This window comes from Wasmannia auropunctata, unplaced genomic scaffold (assembly GCF_000956235.1).
Source record: "Wasmannia auropunctata unplaced genomic scaffold, wasmannia.A_1.0 LD336052.1, whole genome shotgun sequence".
NCBI lineage: Eukaryota > Metazoa > Arthropoda > Insecta > Hymenoptera > Formicidae > Wasmannia > Wasmannia auropunctata.
In genome coordinates, this window is record NW_012026838.1 from 718,443 (window position 1) to 737,638 (window position 19,196).

Genomic DNA, 19,196 nt, shown 5'->3' on the forward strand with positions numbered 1-19,196 from the left:
TTTTTGCTACGAATATTTAGGTTTAAGAAACTTTTGTATTTTCTTAATAAAAAAAATTAACTACAGCATATTTTTCTTGGAAATATTTTTCGCTTGCATATTTTAACGACATATTAAAAATAAGAATTATATTTTTGTAAGATAATACAAGATTCTTATGTAATATTATGTATCATATGTATATACGATTATCCTGATTTGCATGTGATCTCCGCGTCATTTGGTTCTTGTACTATACCTAAATGGAAAGAAGAAACATTCGATGCCGTGCGATGGAATGTGTGCGTAAATCGTAATATTGTGACAGATTTAATTAAACGAACGAAGTGTTACGAATGAAAAATAATTGACTCTCAGTGGGGTGTACGTGTGGGCTCCCGAACCATGAAGCTTTTTGAACTCCATTGAACTTTATCTTTCAAATCATGTCGGCAATATTAAATAGATATATAATTAAAGATGTTAATTCTAGTACAGTAATTTTTTCTTCTATTTCTGCCCGCGTATTCCCACGTAGCTTATTGTTAGATGATCAGTGGAAATATATAAATATATTTATCAAATGTGTCTTGAAGATTGAACCGGAAACGGTACAGAAAGCGGGACGAAAGTAAATAGAAAACTAGTTTCGGCTGATTTGAGTCCAATTAAATAATTAAAATCACCCAAAGATTTAAACAAAAAGAAAATAATTTGTTTGCTAAGCCTAAGACTTAACTTCGCTTCAGAATGATTAACTACATCTAGTCTGTTAAATAATGAAAATAAAAAGTATTATATATCTATTAAAATTATTTAATCGGACTCAAACCAGTCGAAACTAGTTTTCTATTTACTTTCGTCCCGCTTTCTGTCAGCTTTCTGGACCGTTTCCGGTTCAATCTTCGAGACGCACATTTGATTGCTTTATCGTGATTGATAAACGGCGCGCCTGTGTTTGACGTTTGAGTTTACAAATCTTGTTTCTACCAACTGATATTACTACGGTAGCCACCGGTAGACCCGGGCGACGGTGAATGACGTCCAGAGGCTGGTGGACGGCGGTCACGCTTGGCTAACCAAGACAATCGGGATCAACGGTCAGTCGCGCGCCAGTATGTATCCTTGTTGCACCGGGAGTCGTGCACCCGCGACATTCTCGTACTTTCTATCATCCCGCGCGCCTCGCGTCATTTCGCTCCTCGCTGATACAGCAATAAAGTGATTTATCTTCAATCGCGTCCCAGTTTCGAGACTGTGACTGATCGCGGAGTGATCGTTTTTCGTAATTAGTGTTTTATTTCAATGCACGCAGAGCTGCAACTCTCTTTTGCGCAGCTCTTATTTCTAAATTCGTCGCAAAATCAATTTAATAGAGTTTACATAAGATTCATCGTGACAAGTTAATGAGACAAGACGCGAAGAGAATTTGTTTCTAGCGTTTCTACTGCCCGCATTGGGATAAGATTTATTAACATCGCAAATATGCAATTTCCCAGAGAACTTGCTTGATTTATTAAATTTATATATAACTTCGTTTTGCGTTTTGCGAAAGGTAGCAAGTTTAAAAAAAAATAAGAAAAAAAACTGTTTCTTTCTGGAAAACGTGAGCATTAATATAGTATATCTAACTTCGTCCAAAGGAAACAATCTCTCATCTTTTCCTTAATTTCTTTTCCTCAATAAAGACCAATGATGCAATTTCATTCAAAGAAGGAAAACAGTCTCGTGTTTTTTCCTTAATTTCTGAATGCATTTGTGTAAACTGTTTTATATCACTTGGAAATTAAGTTTAGTAAAGTTGTTATATCATATATATATGCAACAGATTACCTAGGTACTTTTCTCTGCCTTCGTCCTGTTCGACGCGATATATCTTCGCAAACACCGCGAAAAAAAAAGTCACCACCGGACGCGCAGATAAGACCTACTAAGAATTTAGTCTGTCCCGGTCAGTAGTCGCTCAACGCACACTCAGGATAGAATGAACGGCGGCGAACATTATGCGCAAGTTCTCGCGGTTCGCGTTCGTCCTGCTCGCCGGTACGACGGCTGCGATTTTCTGCATGCTGTTACTGTCCCCGGATTTTCTCACCGCCGACAGAAGGTCTTCCGCATCGCAAAAAGAACAGGTGTCCACAAGAGAGGAAGAAAAAGAAAATAGAAGGTCTGTCACCGGCACAAAATCTAATGCGCGACAGCAGTTCGCGAGGACAGTGTCCTTGGATGCGCACCTCCTGGGGAGAGGTTTCACCGAGAAACAGGTAAAATGTGTTGCACTACCTTGTATCATTACTCAATCTTTTATCTTTCACAGGCCAAATTAATTTTGAATTTGTCACTCTTATTTCAATATTACAAAGAATGGAATAACGATAACGATAACGATAATTTCTATAATTTGAGATGTTTTATGTAAATTATATATAATTATGTTAAATTCGGTAATTGTAATTATCTCAAATTTTTAGAAGATTATGTCAAAACTGCGTCGCAAGACACTTATATATGAAATCTAATCTACCTCGGTATAGAAAAAGAGTTAACAATGCTATACGTTTTGTTTGCCACTGCAAGGCTTTAGTGCGAATCTCAAGATAAAACGTTTATTAGCGATTATTCTTTATTTATTTGCTACATTATATAGGAGTAAGTTTATGGCGTGTTTTCCTCAGGTAAAGAGTATGTCTCCCCTGGGGAAATGGTTATTGGCGCCAGAAGGGACTTCACCCCCTCGGTCGAATGCCGCCAATAAAACTTATTTGATCCTGATTTGGAGACACGGGAAATTCTTGGAACGCAGGCATATCAGACATTTCACGTCCACCAAGTAGGCAAATTCTAAATTCTCTATTTTTTTTTATTCAAGAATAATGATACTCAAAGTAATACGTGTCTGTTATAAGGGCAGACGTTCACGCGATTTAATATTTCATACACGTAATATCCACAGTACTAATTTCGGTCGTTACTTAGGTTACTTTTTATACACGACTATTTTATTTTATTTTTTATCTATTCTTGTCTTATCAAACAATATGATTATATTACGATTGTTATCAGAGCCACCGCAAGCAGGTGTGCAAGTTAATTATATACTGTACAAAAGCGCATTAACAAGCGGAAACGCTAAATTAAGTTTCAAAAATCAATTCTCCATTTTTTTAATGCCAATTACGTGTACTCATTTCTGTCAGATTTAATTTTTCCCAAAACTGTGTATATCAATCTAAAGAAATCACAATGGTTGAACCGAATAATTGTTTATTTTTTGGCGCTACTAAAATTTTTATATACAGAACCAAGACATTTTAGTACCAGGCATCGACTATGTAACTTTCTCGCTAGAGTGAAAATGTGAAAAGTGAAAAATTTCTCTTTACTTCAATAGTAAAAATTTTCACTTTTCCTTACTGTTCTAGGAAAAATTACGTGATCAATATCCTAGAACAGAAATGAAAAATTTTGCACTTTCTCTAAAGATATTTAAAAATGATTTAAAAATAAAAAAAATTATATATTAATAAATTATTAGTAAAAAAATTATTTAAAAAGATATATTTTATATGTTTTTTTTAAGATTGATAAATAAAAATATTAAGAGAGGCGGCAAAATCCCCTTTGCACAAAGACGCCTTATATATCAGCGGCGACATTCCTTATCAGTGATTAAGTATATTACGATTGTTATTCGCACAACATACATTTAATTTCAAATCTATTATAAACTCGTTCTATATAAATCGATAAGAAATGGTATCAGTTTTCAGCTGAAAAGATGATAAAATCGCGATTATCTGATTTATTTTCATAGTGATGAACATCAAGAGAGATTTGCAAAATCATGCATTTTAGATTTTCACCGTGGGACCAATGCTCAGTGTGCAATTGTATGCTGAGCTACGACGAAAAGGATCTGCATCGTGCGGACGCCGTGGTGTTTCATTTGCACTTCACGAGGAGCCCGTCCGAGTTACCGGCGAGAAGCCGTGCGGATCAACGGTGGATCTTCCTGACGGACGAGTCACCCTTCCACACGTTTTTGTCCGGTAATCAAAGACTGTCGGATTACGACGGTCTGTTCAACTGGTCCATGTCCTACCGAATGGACAGCGACGTGCCGGTTCCCTACGGAAGAACGATAAGACTGTCCGGCAGCTTTCCGGCCAAACACCGGGATACCCTCGCGAGAGTCTCCAAGACCAAACTGGTCGCTATAATGGGCAGCAACTGCGGTGGCCGCAACGGACGGTGGACCTACGCGAAGGCGCTCAAGTCGTCGCTTCGCGGCGACCTGGACATCCTCGGGGGATGCCTGGGCGGCAACAGGACCGTCTGCCCCGGCCACTTTGACCGGGACTGCGCCACCCTGGGCGCGTACAAGTTCTACCTGTCGTTCGAGAACTCCAATTGCCGGGAGTACCTGACGGAGAAAGTGTTCTGGAACGCGTATCGCAAATTCGCGGTCCCGATAATAATGGGAGCGTCGCGGCAGGACTGCCGGCGATTGTTGCCGCCGCGCTCCTACCTCCACGCGGACGATTTCGCGGACGCGAACGCGCTCGCCGACTACCTCAGGTATCTGGACCGCGACGACGAGCGATACCTCGGATACCACGAGTGGCGCAATCATTATCGAGTGATTAACGAGCACGGATACTTCGGCAGCGCGTCCAAGCACTACTGCCGCATATGCGAGGCATTGCATTACAATCCCGCCGTGCAGAAGGTCTACGCAAGGCTCGAGAACTTTTGGAGCAAGGAAAGGGACTGCGTTTAAGCGAGCGCTTATAAAGTTATTCTCTGCGATCATCTAGTCTTTGAAGTATAGCCGTGAAGATGAATTAATAATTATTGATAGATGAATCTTTCGGTCAGTGAAATTTTAGCATTGGTTTAACGTAGGACTTGATCCTTTAAATGTATTTTAAAGTTATAGAAATTATGGAGAAATATTATTATTATAAATCGATGTATAATTATTATCGTCAGTTTGTTATTGCAATAATGATAAAGAAAAATTCGCGCATTTCTTGTGATCGAAAAAATTTGAAGAAATTTGAACATCTAGATTCTAGATTACAAAACGGCTGTTAAAATTGTTACTGAAAAAAAAATTAATTTTTATTTCTTTATATTTTAAATTAGCTGTATATTTTATTTTTAATATAGTTTATTTAATATAAGCAACAGTATTTAATATTTAATAAACACTTAAAATTGTCATTGAAATAAAAATTGATTTGTTTTTTATATTTTAAATTAGTTGTACATATTATTTTTAATCTAACTTATATTTAACATATGCAACAGTATTTAATAAACGCTTTTGTGTATATTAGATGTAAAATTAAACGATAATTGTACATAAAAAAAAACAAGTGCGATAAAAATTTATCATTTGTAGTTAATAGCATTATCTATAATCTGTTCTATTGTATGCATACATATAGAATTGAAATGTTTCCGTGATAAAAACACTCACATGCATTCTTGCCGCTTGAAACCGGAGTTCGAAAAATTTGATACGATATCTTTCCAATTTTACCCGCGTGTGCACAAAACGCGAAAGCCGCGCTACGCACTTCGTTAAAGCCCGCGGAGAATCTTTCGGGTCGATATAAAATGTATCGAGAGCAATTCGGAAGAATTTCCCCCCTCATTTGCGCGGCATTTATTTGTAAATTCGGGACGTACGTTGATTCTCGAGAGAGGGTCCTTCCACGTCGTCGAGCCAGGCCCAAGTTTACGTCGCCCGTTTGCGTTTACGAGGAGGGAGATGGGTGGAAACGAGCCGTGATTAGGAGAAAAAGGCGATTAGCCGCGAAGGCTACAAAGAGAGGCGAGAATAAGCGCTTCGCACCGCGCGATGCAACGCGAGACGCTGACGCGTTGACGTCGTCACCGTGGCGAAGAGAGAGGGACGTTGCACGCGGCGACGCGGGGCGGAAGTAGAGGAGCGATAGACGGCGACTCCGTACGTTGCAAATGGCAGACGGTGCGTGATTATACCTGGAGTAAGAGAAAACCGTCACTTTGCCTGCGTCGCATCCCGCCTGTTTGCTCGGCGAGGAAAGCGGAGCGCAGAGCCGTCCCCGTAGCCGCCCACCGCGTCGTGCACGCACGGGTCACGTCAATCAGGGACTCGCCGACTCAGCAGGGGAGGGTAGCGGCCGGCGAGCGTGCGGGAGCAGGCGAAAACGCCTCTATAGCTGGGATCGGACGAGGGGAACTCGTGGCACACCAGGAGCAAGGACGGACCCCCGAGCGGGGAGACGGGACACGATGGCGAGACTGGTGAACGTTTGGCGGGACGACGATCCGGTGGAGCTGGCGAGCAAGCAAATGCCGCTGATCGTCGACGAGAACCTGACGGTGAGCGCGCGCGCGCACGTCCGCGCACGTCCGCGCCCGCGCGTACGCGGCGCCGATTTTCTTTCCCCTGGCCCGTTCGACCGGCGCGCGACTCCTGGGGCACGACGGCGACGTCGCTTTACTCGCTTTACGTAACGGAAGCGTTCTCCACGCTCCGCACGGACTCTTTAACCTGAATCGCGTGCAATCAGGTGTTAGAGAGACAGAGAGGGGGGGGGTGAAAAAAAAAAGAGAAAAACGAGAATGCTGGATCGCGAATTCCGAAGCTCGTCTGTCACGATCGATCGGCGATCGTGCGTTGTCAGAACGTCGAGCGGACGCGTCGTCGCCGACAATGATAGGACGAGGATGATCCGATGGTCGTTCTCATACACCTGCGACGTACACGTATTCTTGTAGACGATCTTTCGGTTTCGGTGCTTAATTAGAAAAATAACGTTATTGCAGATTACTTTTGTTATCATTGAGGATTATTCGTAACCGAAACGTCGAGCAAGAGTGTTATGCTTTCTCCTTTCGAATTGTCATCAAGTCGAATATGATATATTTACTTGACACCGCAATTTTCCACGAGATTTATTTATCGTTGTGTCCTTTTAGATGATTATGGACATAAGTGGTTTGGGAGCGATCTGTGATAATCCCTTGATCAGTGGTAAACAACTGGAAGAGTTTACCAAGAAATTTTCTTCGCTCACAACGGCAGAGATCAAGGCGTCCTTCGCAGTTACTTTCAAGATGGTTGTTGAAATTCTAAATGACGCAGAACCGTGCGTCGGTTGCCGAAGAAGGTGATTATCTCTTATTAAAATAATTACAATTAGTAACTTTTTATTAACGAATAACGTATATCACTGCCTTTATAACTTTAACTGATATTAAGATGTATTTTCTGTTTAGTGTTGAAAGATTGTTCTATGATCTGATGAATTCGGGGCATCCTGCATTAGATCCGCTGGTTATCACCCCCGATGGGGTGCTTTCTATAAAAGATGAGGTCTTGAAATCGCCCCAACAGCTCTGTACGTTGTTGCATGGACACAGGTATATAGTCGACTGTGAAATCGTTCCAAATCATTCCAAATACATCTGTGAGAGGAGTTATCACTACTTACACGTTTGCAGCACTAGGTTAAATAATTTAATGGAAAAGCAGCAAAGGAACAGAAAGTCCCGACGATGCGTGCTACATACGTTGGAGATCCAGCGGTTGCCGCCGATATGGAACTCTTGGAGAGAGGTGTGGGACTGCATGGAGCTACCGTGCCGGCAGGAATTGACTTTAATAGAGACCGATACGCTTGATGAAGCTTTAGATACTTATCTACGAAAACATAGGTATAAACAATGTAAACCTGCGTAGCTTCACGTAGATTATATTCCACATAACTTTTTCTTTATAACACGATTGTGTGGTTTTATCAGGTTTTGCGCCGAGTGTCGCAACAAGGTGCTACTGGCGTCGTCTCTTCTGACACGAGAACCCGAACCTACGAAGGAAAAGGGTTACGTAGCAGTTTTATATTCCGGAATTAAGCGTTGCATAGCCGACCATCACGTACATTTGCCACCCATCACGGAATACATGACCACCCTCCTCGGTCGCGCGCAACCGTGGGCGCTTATGGGAAGGTACTGATCTCCAATACATTTTCTAGAAACGCAATGTTTTTTTTTGTCTTTGAAAAACGTAATAAGAGATGTCTCCGCGAATTTCAGAGAGCGCCACGCGAAAACGCTGGAAATTGCTCAAGAAGAAGTACTTACGTGCTTAGGTATATGTATCGCCGAACGACTGCACAGAATACATCGACGAATGAAGGAACAGGAGACTGTGTGTAAAGTATTAGCTGCCGTCGCGGTGGATGCGCTGTCCAGAAACTTTCGGGTAACAAGATTTTGTACAATAATGCTCTTATTTAGTATTGATATTTAGTATTGATTAAATGATCTGTTTAGTATGATTTTGTATAATACGACTCTATTTTTAGTAATATCAGAAAATCCTACATTTACGTAATAGATAATATAATAAAGCTAAGTACTTTGTTTCGTTTAGTCGGCGATCGAGCAGAAACAAGGTATCTCGCAGTTGGAATTGTTCTACAAGCAAGTCGCGAAGGAAGAACTAGCGAAACAGCACAAACGTGAAAAGTTACGTCTCAAACGCAAGAAGAAGAAGGGACGTCGTAACGAAACTGAGGAGAAGGAAAACTGCTGTGATGTACGTTTGGATTTGTGTGCAAGACTCGTTTCTTAAAAAAAAAAAATCGACTTGTTAACTTCTCACGGGAAATATTTATGTAAATGAAATTTAACATGTTCACATCCGCGCATGGCTAAGTTGTTGTATATTTTGTCATAGTGTTCAAATGAAAGGCAAAGTGACTCTCCTTGTATCTGTGCGGAATCGAAGCCGACGACGCAGAACATCAATCGGCATAAGGTATGAAACTTAATTTTACATGCATACGTAAAACGTCTCCGTTTACTATCGCCTCCTTGATCTAGTTGCAGGTCCTAGATCCAAAAAACAAAGGTCCGCCGACGTGTAAATGCCCGGACTGTTTAAAGAAGCCAAAAACGCATAGTATATCACAGTCGCAAAGTAAAACAGAATTAGCATTCCCTGTGAAAAAGGGTTCGCAGAAAGTTAAGAAGAACACCACCGAAACGAAGACGAAACTTAACACAAGTCAATCGAAGCAAAGTAGTACGCCCTGTAAACAATTGTCGCGAGAGGATTCATCCGATATTTGCGAGTCGTGTAAGGTAATTACAGTCGTCAATCTCGTATTAGCTGTCGCGCGCCGTGAATGTGTCGAATTTTTTAAGATGAAATGCGTTTTTTTCTTTTTTCGTTCGAAGAAGGGTGAGAAAATCGACGAGAGTCAGTGGCGTTATGACGACAACTGCAAAGATTCCATGACCAACGAGCTGGTAGATGCTTGGATAACGGAACCGAGCGAAACTAAATACACCATGTGGATAGAGATGAAGAAACGCTTCGAGATGCCCGAGAGAAAAAGCCATTCCTCAAGCGAGCAATCGTCTCAAGATTGTGGGTACTCCTCCGAGCACAACATCAGCAGTTCTTCTCTGCCTAGCACACCGGAGGGTTCCGAAGTGGCGTGTAACGACGAATGGTGCGATCACGAAGGCGCTTGTCATGATAAACTTAATCATTCCAATTCTAGCATCTCTTTGTTGCAAGAGAGAGGTCCGACACTTACGCAAATGTTAAAGGTACGTTTTAGATCTGACACTTTAAATATTTAAGGATTTGCTGTTCTGTATAAAGAAATTAATTTTTTTTAATTTCGATATGGTAACTGTTTGATCCTCAGGATTCCTATATTTCTGACGACGACGACAAGGAGAGTTATATTCCAGCGGAGGAGGTATTAGAATTTAAGTCGAGGGTGTGTCAACTCACGGAGAAGCGGCTAGAACTCCGGCAAATACTTAGAGAACGTTTCGCCATGTTGTGCAGCCATCAGAAACCACTTAGCATTCTTCATTAAGGATTCCTACTAGCTATGGTAAAATATATCTCCGTCTGTTTCTTCTTATTTTTTTTTTACTTTGATTTACTGACAGTAGTGAGACACGAATATAATAGATGTATTTTGAAGAAAACTGTTATCATTCGAAGTCGACCTTCTGATGTGAATAAAATGCTGATTATGTGTATATTACGAAGCCAAAAAACAATACAATAATACTATTTATCTCCACGAGCAAGAAATTGCGTCTGCGTAAATAAAAAAATACCGAGGAATTAAATAGTTTGATATCCGATAGTTAAGACAATGACGTCGACTTTGAGAAAAGTACAGAATACACAACGCAAATTGAGATACCATAAAATCTAGTATACGAAACTTGAATATTGATGTACATCTTGAAATTGATTGTATAGATCTTTGCAATTTAAGCGAAACAAGTACGTATTTTGAATGAAACATGCCTTGGCCGTGAAAATATGGCAGATCCGATTCCGCAAGTTGTTAAAGACAAGTTTTTCCAGTTATTTGAAAAGTATTGTATATTTTCTTGGAAATTTTTTATTTTCAAGATATTGTTTACGCGGCGATATGATTATGATGGATTCATGTCAATGTTGTAACAAACAGAGATGCGTTGTAATATTGTCGGAAAACTTAATATTAAAATCAATGTTGCATTCCATTATAATATATATATATATACATATATTTTATTATTCCGATGTATATCCTCTCTGTGTAACTTCCATTACACGCACTTGTAAAAATATTCTGTGAAAAGAATTATTGTCGTAAATCGTACACATATATTGTATGTTGCATAAAAAGTTATTAAAAATATTTAAGCCGCTATCCACTGGTAATAAGTTGTGTGAAATTCAATTCGTCACCGAATTTACTTCTCTTGAACTTTTTATACATATGTACATACCAGTATATATACTTACAAGAACAGCGTCTTATTGAATGGAAATATCTAAAAATCCGTACGTCATTCATCATCTTTTTAAGATGATCTTTTTATATGTTCGCCCTTGAATTCTTTTACTTAAGTCAATACGTTTCAAGGAATGACTAGTAATTAATTCTATCAACGCATTGCTCGTCGTAACATTAAATTTGGTTATTGGCTCGATAATTGACTTCCTTTTTCCTCTAAACATTCGCATCTTTATGGAAATACACATTATCTTTTTCAAGCTATTGAGGATATGATATAAGGCACGTTCGAAGCGCTAACAGTACTATTGCGTCACTCTATCCTTTCACTGTCTAATGAACGGTAGGAATAAAATTACGCAATAGCGTTAATCTACTAACTTCATAGAAATCTCCACCTTTCAGAGTTCATTATTAAAATCTTTTTACAAGCTTTTGAAAATGACTACGACATTCTCTTACCAATAAGATAGAATACATCTTCTTCTCGAGCCTATGCCCGTTTCTACCAATATAGATTTACTTTAATTTCGGTTTAACTTACTTTTTATCTTTTTCTAGTTCTAATTAGAAAAAAAAGAGTAAATTAAACCGAGATTAAAGTTGATCTACACTGGTAAAAATGGACATTAGTCGACGTATTGTGCGAAGCACAAGCACGCGTTCGTTCCGCCGAAGCCGAACGCGTTTTTCAGGGCCGTTCGACGCGCCGTGGTCGCGTCCCACTTCACTTTCGTATGCGGCGCAAATCTCAAACTCGTCTCCATGTCCAAGTTGTGCAGATTCAACGTGGGCGGTATCACGCCGTCCTTGATCGCCAAAATCGTGAAGGCGGCCTCCAGATTGCCGGCGGCACCCAGCAGATGACCGTGCGCCCCCTTCGTGCTCGTTACCGTCACGTTCTTGCTGTGCTCGCCCATCAGCGACTCGATCGCCCTCACCTCGATCGCGTCGCCCAGCGGCGTGGACGTGGCGTGCGCGTTCACGTGCGTCACCTCCGCGATCTCGATGCCGGCGTCCTTCAGCGTCCGGTCCATCGCCAGCAGCGCACCGGTGCCGTCCTCGCTCGGCGCCGTTATGTGCGACGCGTCGCCGGACAGACCGTAGCCCAGCACCTCCGCGTAAATCGGCGCGCTCCGGGCGAGCGCGTGGCTCAGCTCCTCCAGCACCAGTATCGCGGCGCCCTCGCCCATGACGAAGCCGTCGCGGTCGCGGTCGAAGGGCCGCGACGCCTCCCGCGGCATGTCGTTCCTCGACGCGCTCAGCGCGCGCAGCCGGCAGAACGCGGCTATGGCCAGCGGACTGATGCACGCCTCCGCGCCGCCGCACACCATCACGCTCGTCTCGCCACCGCGGATGAAGCGGAACGCGTCGCCTGGAAGACACGATTCTCGTCACAATGGTCTCGCGGACGTGGGAAAAGCGCCTGAGGTACTTGAGGTCGTCAGAAGGCATCAGCACCTGCCGGCCTCGTCAAATCACTTACCGATAGCGTGCGCGCCCGTCGCACACGCGGTCGACACCGAATGATTGGGACCGCGGAAGCCGTACTTGATGCTGATCTGCCCGGCGGCCATGTTCGGCAGTATCCTTGGCACGAAGAACGGACTGACCTTGCTGTATCCCTTCTTCAGAGCTTCGTACGTCATGCACACGTCCACTAGGTCTATCATGCCGATTCCCACCGAGACCCCGGTGTCGCGCTTGTCGGCCTCATCGGTCGGCTTCCATTTCGCATCCACGAGTGCCTCCTCCGAGGCTATCAGCGCATACACGGTGGCTGGGCACATCGTGCGCAGTTCACTCTTCGAAAAGTGAGCGTCGACGTTGAGCTCGCGGGATGAGCTTCCCTTCGGCACCAGTGCAGCTGATAAATGCAAATCAATTGTCACATAATTGCGCACAATAATCACGTCTTGGACAACAGCAATTATAATGCATAGGTATTCGGAGTTAATAAATTGTCTGTTGACTGTCTTTACATATAGAAAACGATCGTGTAAATAAATAAATTTCCAACACATACGTTCGCCACGATAATAGACAGAAATAGCTCACCTACTTTACACGGTAGCTTGTCGTAGTCCGGCTCGGAGAGCCGCACGATTCCGCATTTGGAATTGACGAGGTCTTCCCAGGCATTTCGCGTCCCGACTCCCAAAGGGCACACGATCCCCATCCCAGTCACGACGACGCGCCGCTTGGACCTTGCGGCGGTCGCCAACGATCGACTAATGTGCAAAAACGGAGTGGACATCGTGATTTCCCAGAGAGACCTGCCGGTCTTCAATAATCAACGTAAGCTATGCAGCATTGGAAAAGTCGTCGAGAAAAGTGCAGCCTAAAATTTGTAAAGGTATCAAACGAAATTAACCACGTCTTTCATGTTCACATTTAATAAGTATTTACTAATCATATATTCACTCATTTACGATCGTGTATGTACCTACTTGATTCGGCTAAAACTACCAAAAGTTATTTCCAATTCGTATTGGGGATCATTAAAAGCAAGAACGAAAACTATATGTTGGCGTTCGGTTTGTCATGATTGTCGAAAGTATTCACAAGCATTTAAAAAGCACAGCGTACAATCACGTGTAATCCTTTTTTTTTTGGAGATTCCCACCGGTTGGTGGTGGATAAGAGCCTTTAACCTCTTCCCTAGAGGTTATACGACATCCCCTGACCCCTATTACGTTGTATATTTTGCTTCACGTGCAACCGGTGCAACCAACTACATTGAGGTTATACCACTTATATCTATCCATATATGTATGCATTTGCTGTACACAATCAGCTGACACAACCTAACCTAACCCAGAGAGAGCGATCATCCCGACTATCGACATGGATGATCCCGAGCTTTTCGGAAAGCGTCGATCACAGCAGCACAAAAATCGCAAAACCGATAAAGCAGATAGCAACACACTCGACAAACAAGACCGGACGCGGCAACGCGTATGTATGTACAAAATAAGGCACAGACTCTGTACAGCACACGATGCAATACTCGCGAAGATTACACGATAAGTACGATCGCACGACGTATCTCGATAATTCATGTCTACGTTTCGAATTAAAATATATGAAAATTTTAATCCATTTCAAAATGTCAGTTGTATCATATTGGTATATAACAATTTATATTCCACACATGAAAGATCGAAGTCTTCTCGACTTTTTATTTTTATTATCAGAATGTCACAGACGTATCTTACGCGCGTACAATTTATTTTTTTAACGTAATATAATTTTTTTGATAGATTGTCTATAAACGCACACTAAAATTCCCATTTATCGGCAAAATCGCAAAGTGACTGAGAATGATCTAAGTGGTAACAACGAAATGATATATATGCAGATATACGATTAAAAACTTTATTTTGGTTTGCTTTGTAATGGGAAAAATATATATATATATTTATACATATATATGTTGTATGTACCTGTAGGAACTTTGGGCTACAGATTATGACAGGGACAGTCATCGTATGGGTAACATATTAATTTAAAAAAATGCAAAACATGCGAGAATATGTCACCAACAAAATTTAAAAAAAAATATCTTACTGCTATACTAAAACTAATGTTTTTTTTTTGTTAAAATTTACATGTTCGTATGTATTGGTAACAAATGTAAAATGTTGCATGTGTGATACATTCGTCTCAATATACGCAGGCGTGTCCACGCATCCTGCGATTTATGCGCAAAACTCATATAACATCACGAACGATAAGAGAATAACTGGACAGAGCTTAAAGCTGTATTTTTTGACAAAATAGATTTTAAAAGAAGTTGTACGAGAAAAATAAGAGAGCGCGCGAGGACGAGCGAGCGAGAGAGAAAATATGTCGGATATTTTATTTTTATTGATCTCTCTTCGAATAAAACAGAAATATTGCAATACATTTTTTTATATAACAATATATTGCATTTATATATGCATATATATAACAAAATGAAGAGATTTATATCAAGTCAAGCTCGCGAAATTTTACGATTTCGCGAAACGCTTCCACTTCTCCATCATCTCGTGAGACAGAGAAAACAAAAAAAAAGAATAGATGCTAGAATAGCCATCCATTGCAGACCGTTCTATACCCGTCGTATCTTGGTGTTGTAAACCATAAGCTGTCTTACATCAACAACAATAAGCCATTAGTCATAAAGCAAAAGTCAGAAACTAATTATAAGCCAGTCAGTAGTATAAGATAATAATAAGTTAGTAGTGACTAAGTGGAGATGGCTTAAGAATTGAATCATAGTCTAATATAAGGAGAAAACTCGACTCGTGATTGGCCGTTCTTACAGCTTACGGCTTACAGCACCGACATGCGACGTATTGTAGAACGGGCAGAGTTCTGGCGTTTATTCTTTTTATTTTCTCTATCTCCCTCAACGAGGCGACGGAGAAGTGAAAACGTCTAACTCGCGAGCGACCTGTACAATATCTGTCATCCATTTATATAAACATGTATCACATGTTGACGAGAAACGGAAAATGAATATTAAGTGCTCTTTATTAAACATTCAATACATATATTCGCATATCACATGGTTAACATGTATCGTATTGGCAATTTGTTCGTAATCGGTGTATATATATATATATACACACACACACATAAACAAGATTGCTGACACATTGCTAACACGCGATACATGCTAACCAATGTAATATGCGAATATATGCATCCAAACGTTTCATAATGAGTACCTAATAAGGCATCTTTCGTTTTTTGACGAAATACTCTGTCCAGTAATTTCTTATGCCCACAATGCAAAATGAAGGGAGAAAACAGAATAAAATCTATATCACTACATGTAAAAAAATGTTCAAATTATTTTTCTAACTTGAACGTCCGTGTTAAGGTCAATTATGGAAAACGAATCTTACATATAGGGGCGGATTAAGTAAGCAGAAAATGTCTACGTGGATACATAATTTGAAATCATTTGCGAACAATGTCTAGCGATATAAAACTTGTCATAGTAAATGGCAAGTTAATTTCATCTGAAATTTGTTATAATAACAAAGTAAACATGTTATTATAACAAGTTTACTCCGTTTATTATGACAAATCTTAATGCGATTTTTAACTGTCTCTCAATTAAGTTTAAAATGTCTACAATTTCACTGTAAAATGTTTTCTGATATAAAGAAAAAATATATATATCTCGATATCTTTCAAAGAGCTGATGGTCTCAATCCGCCCCCGATCTTACGCATGGCACGCGATTAATCGGCGTTCTAAAATCCGACGCTGAACAACTCTCTTAAATTGTATAAAATTATATACAGCATCGCGTTGCTTAGTATTGTGCTCCACGTCCACAAAGCGCCACGGAATTACATATTCCCTTTCCCGCTCGTTTCTCGAGCACTCGAAAAATTGTCGACTAGTGTATGTAGTAAAGTATGTAGTAAAGTCTAAAAGAAAAAGAATTATACATAACACACGAGGCTCGTCAACCAATGGCATCGAATATCCCAATTAATTTTCATCATCAGAAAAAAGACAAAATTTTCTTCATCTAAAGCTCGAGCAAAGTGCAAGAAACTTCATGAATTCATTCTGCAAAGTGCAGAACGTGGGGGGGTAGCGTGGAACCTCCTTAGAGACGGGAGATCAGTAAATGCTTGTGATAAATAGGACAATATCATCCGTTTGCTTCGACAAGGATCTTTCCGATACTACATCAATACGATACACACACGGTAATTCCTCTCCGCATCTCGTTTGTCGTTCAATATGAATTATACCCTTGAACCTCCTTCCTTGACTAGATTCGTACTCGGTTACGCTGATACCTCCTCGCCTGATGCCATTGCGTACACCGGGCGTGCAAGGATCTCGGGCGTTAAACGTTGGTCTTGGTTTTGCTGCTATTCTCGGGCTCCGGCGGACAGTGGTCGGAGTGCGTTGCCCACGCGGCAAGCTGCCGATATAAATACAATCCATTGTCATTGTTGATCGTTAACGTAAATCATAGGTATGTGTGAAAAGCATAATATACTGTGACATATGTACCTGACATGAACGACTGCAATACCACTGATTTCCGCATCCGGCGCAAACGAATTGTGCGGGTCGAATTATGCATCCCTGACATTTTGGCGGGGCGCTTGGCGAAGGTGGATTGTCTTTAACTAATTGTTTACCATCCCTTCCGATCACCGAGTTTCCCTTCCTCTCATCAATTACCGTTGCTTCTTCCTCAACATCCTCCTAGAAGTTCAATGGAACGATCAGAAATCATGCGCAAGAGTGTGTTGTTAACAAATTGACGAGGAAATTTACCACTTGAATTAAATCGTTGGAGTGAGATTGCGCGGGAGTGTTAACGACAGGGGTTATAGTTATCTCTGTGCGGGCCTAGAAAAAAAATGTCTTGTGTTACCTAAAAGAGAAACTGTGTTACCTAAATCTACTTTCTCGCCTAACTGATCATTTGACCAGAGGTTTTTCGAATTCACGTCTTCCGAAAACTTGTATTCCTTATTTATACGGTAATCCCTTTAAATTTTTTATATACTTATTTTTTATAAATTATATTAAATCAAGTTACGCTGCTGGATATTCGAATAATGCAATAATCACGTTGTTTAAAGGAAATTACAGTGTTTCATGCCGACGTAAATTGCGAAAAAAAATAATAATTACAAAGAATTTAAAAAAAGCAAAGAACCTTGGAAGAAGATAAGAGATCATTTATAGAAACCAGATTAGAGCCTTGGTATGTCTGCAAAAGGTGCTGGGTCGTGGCGCCTTGCTGCGACATGGACGCAGATGCCGCCGCCGCCGCCGCCACCGCTGCCGCGGCCCCCGGAGAACTCCTTTCTCTTTCAGGCGCGGTGAGTAATCTCGCTAAAGTAGGTGAAAAAGTCGTGGATCTCGGTGGTTGCGCTTTTGTTAGAATTCCATGGAGCAACGAGCCGGTCGGCTGAGACATATTCTGGGCAGACGAAGGTGTCACAGGATGAAGCGTCACGTCTGGATAATTCTGCGGTACCTTGACAGGTTCGCCTAAACACAAATGTTGAAACGCGGTTGTAGGATTGATGATCACCAGTTACCGATGAATATTTGCAAATTGCCTCTTCGGCGTTTATAATATAAATTCAATCGACTCAAAATCCGAGAAAACTGATCTTACCTTGCTGACTTAGCTTAGCAAATTGCACTAGCATGTCTTTATAGTTCATGGGATCGTTCGCATCCCTTGAGTTGCTCTTGCACGATTCTGTGCTAGATGGTCTTGAGTCAGCATTGTGCCCTGTTTCGACCATGGCGCCGCCAGCACCGAGATTGATATTCACGTTCGAATTTCTCATCCTTCGACCTCTGCACACACAATTGGAAATTATGCTTAACAATCCATAAAACGAAAGCTGTCTTCTTAAAAGCACAGATTTTTTAGTGCTACATAAGTCAGTGACTGTGATCTTATAATAAGAGATCGGATGCTGTATAATCAAATACTACATATTATTACCTAATATAGCATTTATATGTATACTTAGTAAACCTGTTTCATTAATCAGATTTTTATTTCTTTATTTAAAATTATATTTGCTATAAAAATATATTTTAAACGGTTAAAAAAGTGATTATGAATAATATCGCGTGTGTGAAGTTAGAATCCCAATATTAAAATTCCATAGTTCTGATTAGAGCTTCTGTTTCATTTTGGAGAAACGAAAAGACACCTATAGTTTATAACAAGCCGCTCAGAACTATTCGGTCATGAATTTTGATAAGAAGATTAGCACCTCATTTTTTTCATTTAAATTAAAAATTGTTATTAAGCAGAACTCTTGTTATAAACTATAGGAAACTTTTTGTCTCTTCAAATTGCAGCGTAAACTCTAATCAGAACTAATGAAATTTTAATATTGGGGTGCTAACTGCACACACGCAATAATATCGTAGAATCGATTTTCTTCTTCGATGGCGCTACAGCTCATATCGAACCTACCCTCTCTTCATATGCCTGTGGTGTACACGCTGTACACAGGCATATGAGACCTATAGTTTAAAGCCGAATCCGAACGGCAGAATTTTTGAGAGAGGTTTTCGAGGCAAAGGATATTCTCGGTGGTTTGCCGGAAGAGAAGACGCGAGCATATTTATTGGTTCTATCGGAAATCGAATCCGGGACCTGTATATGACAAACCAGTGCGCTGTCCGTCATGCCACTCGCGCTCAGAGAATCGATTTTAGTACAGTAATATATTTAAATTATATCTCCCGAATATTATTGAAGATTATATTGCACGAATCGCGTTAACTTAACGTTAAATTTTCTTCAAACATTTATGAACATTATATTGTTTTATATAAATTTTAAGTTATATTATGAGAAAAATCATCTGTCCCCCCTCTTTCATT

General features: G+C 40.7%; 4 protein-coding genes across 11 annotated transcripts in view; 2 read left to right on the forward strand and 2 right to left on the reverse strand.

The window, feature by feature from the left end:
• The first annotated feature begins 987 nt into the window (after positions 1–987).
• LOC105451393 (alpha-(1,3)-fucosyltransferase 7-like) lies at positions 988–4,899 on the forward strand. Its single transcript, XM_011691801.1, has 3 exons — positions 988–2,243; positions 2,655–2,809; positions 3,835–4,899. The coding sequence occupies exons 1-3, from the start codon at positions 1,983–1,985 to the stop codon at positions 4,757–4,759; spliced, it is 1,341 nt and encodes a 446-aa protein (XP_011690103.1). The 5' UTR covers positions 988–1,982; the 3' UTR covers positions 4,760–4,899.
• A 1,050-nt stretch (positions 4,900–5,949) lies between these two features.
• LOC105451394 (gametogenetin-binding protein 2-like) lies at positions 5,950–10,715 on the forward strand. 6 transcript variants are annotated; one of them, XM_011691802.1, is made up of 11 exons: positions 5,950–6,354; positions 6,955–7,145; positions 7,255–7,398; positions 7,480–7,692; positions 7,780–7,986; positions 8,074–8,242; positions 8,414–8,578; positions 8,720–8,800; positions 8,866–9,126; positions 9,223–9,600; positions 9,702–10,715. In XM_011691802.1, exons 1-11 carry the CDS (start codon positions 6,265–6,267, stop codon positions 9,876–9,878), a joined length of 2,076 nt encoding a protein of 691 aa, XP_011690104.1. In that variant the 5' UTR covers positions 5,950–6,264; the 3' UTR covers positions 9,879–10,715. The 6 variants fall into 6 exon arrangements, with proteins under 6 accessions (XP_011690104.1, XP_011690105.1, XP_011690106.1 ...); XM_011691803.1 differs by having other exon boundaries at positions 9,226–9,600; XM_011691804.1 differs by having other exon boundaries at positions 8,872–9,126.
• A 624-nt stretch (positions 10,716–11,339) lies between these two features.
• Positions 11,340–13,738, reverse strand: LOC105451395 (3-oxoacyl-[acyl-carrier-protein] synthase, mitochondrial). The gene is made up of 4 exons (XM_011691809.1): positions 13,253–13,738; positions 12,861–13,143; positions 12,289–12,669; positions 11,340–12,177 (listed from the first exon to the last, which is right to left on the reverse strand). The coding sequence occupies exons 2-4, from the start codon at positions 13,057–13,059 to the stop codon at positions 11,432–11,434; spliced, it is 1,326 nt and encodes a 441-aa protein (XP_011690111.1). The 5' UTR covers positions 13,060–13,143; positions 13,253–13,738; the 3' UTR covers positions 11,340–11,431.
• A 952-nt stretch (positions 13,739–14,690) lies between these two features.
• The window catches only part of LOC105451396, a 41,163-nt gene continuing 36,657 nt past the window's right edge, over positions 14,691–19,196 (reverse strand). For all 3 annotated transcript variants that reach the window (XM_011691811.1, XM_011691810.1, XM_011691812.1), the window contains 5 exons: positions 17,962–18,149; positions 17,494–17,831; positions 17,106–17,180; positions 16,836–17,033; positions 14,691–16,743 (listed from right to left, as the gene is read on the reverse strand). In XM_011691811.1, the coding sequence (XP_011690113.1) occupies positions 16,666–16,743; positions 16,836–17,033; positions 17,106–17,180; positions 17,494–17,831; positions 17,962–18,149 (877 nt within the window). In that variant the 3' untranslated portion in view covers positions 14,691–16,665. The remainder of the gene's footprint in view (positions 16,744–16,835; positions 17,034–17,105; positions 17,181–17,493; positions 17,832–17,961; positions 18,150–19,196) is intronic.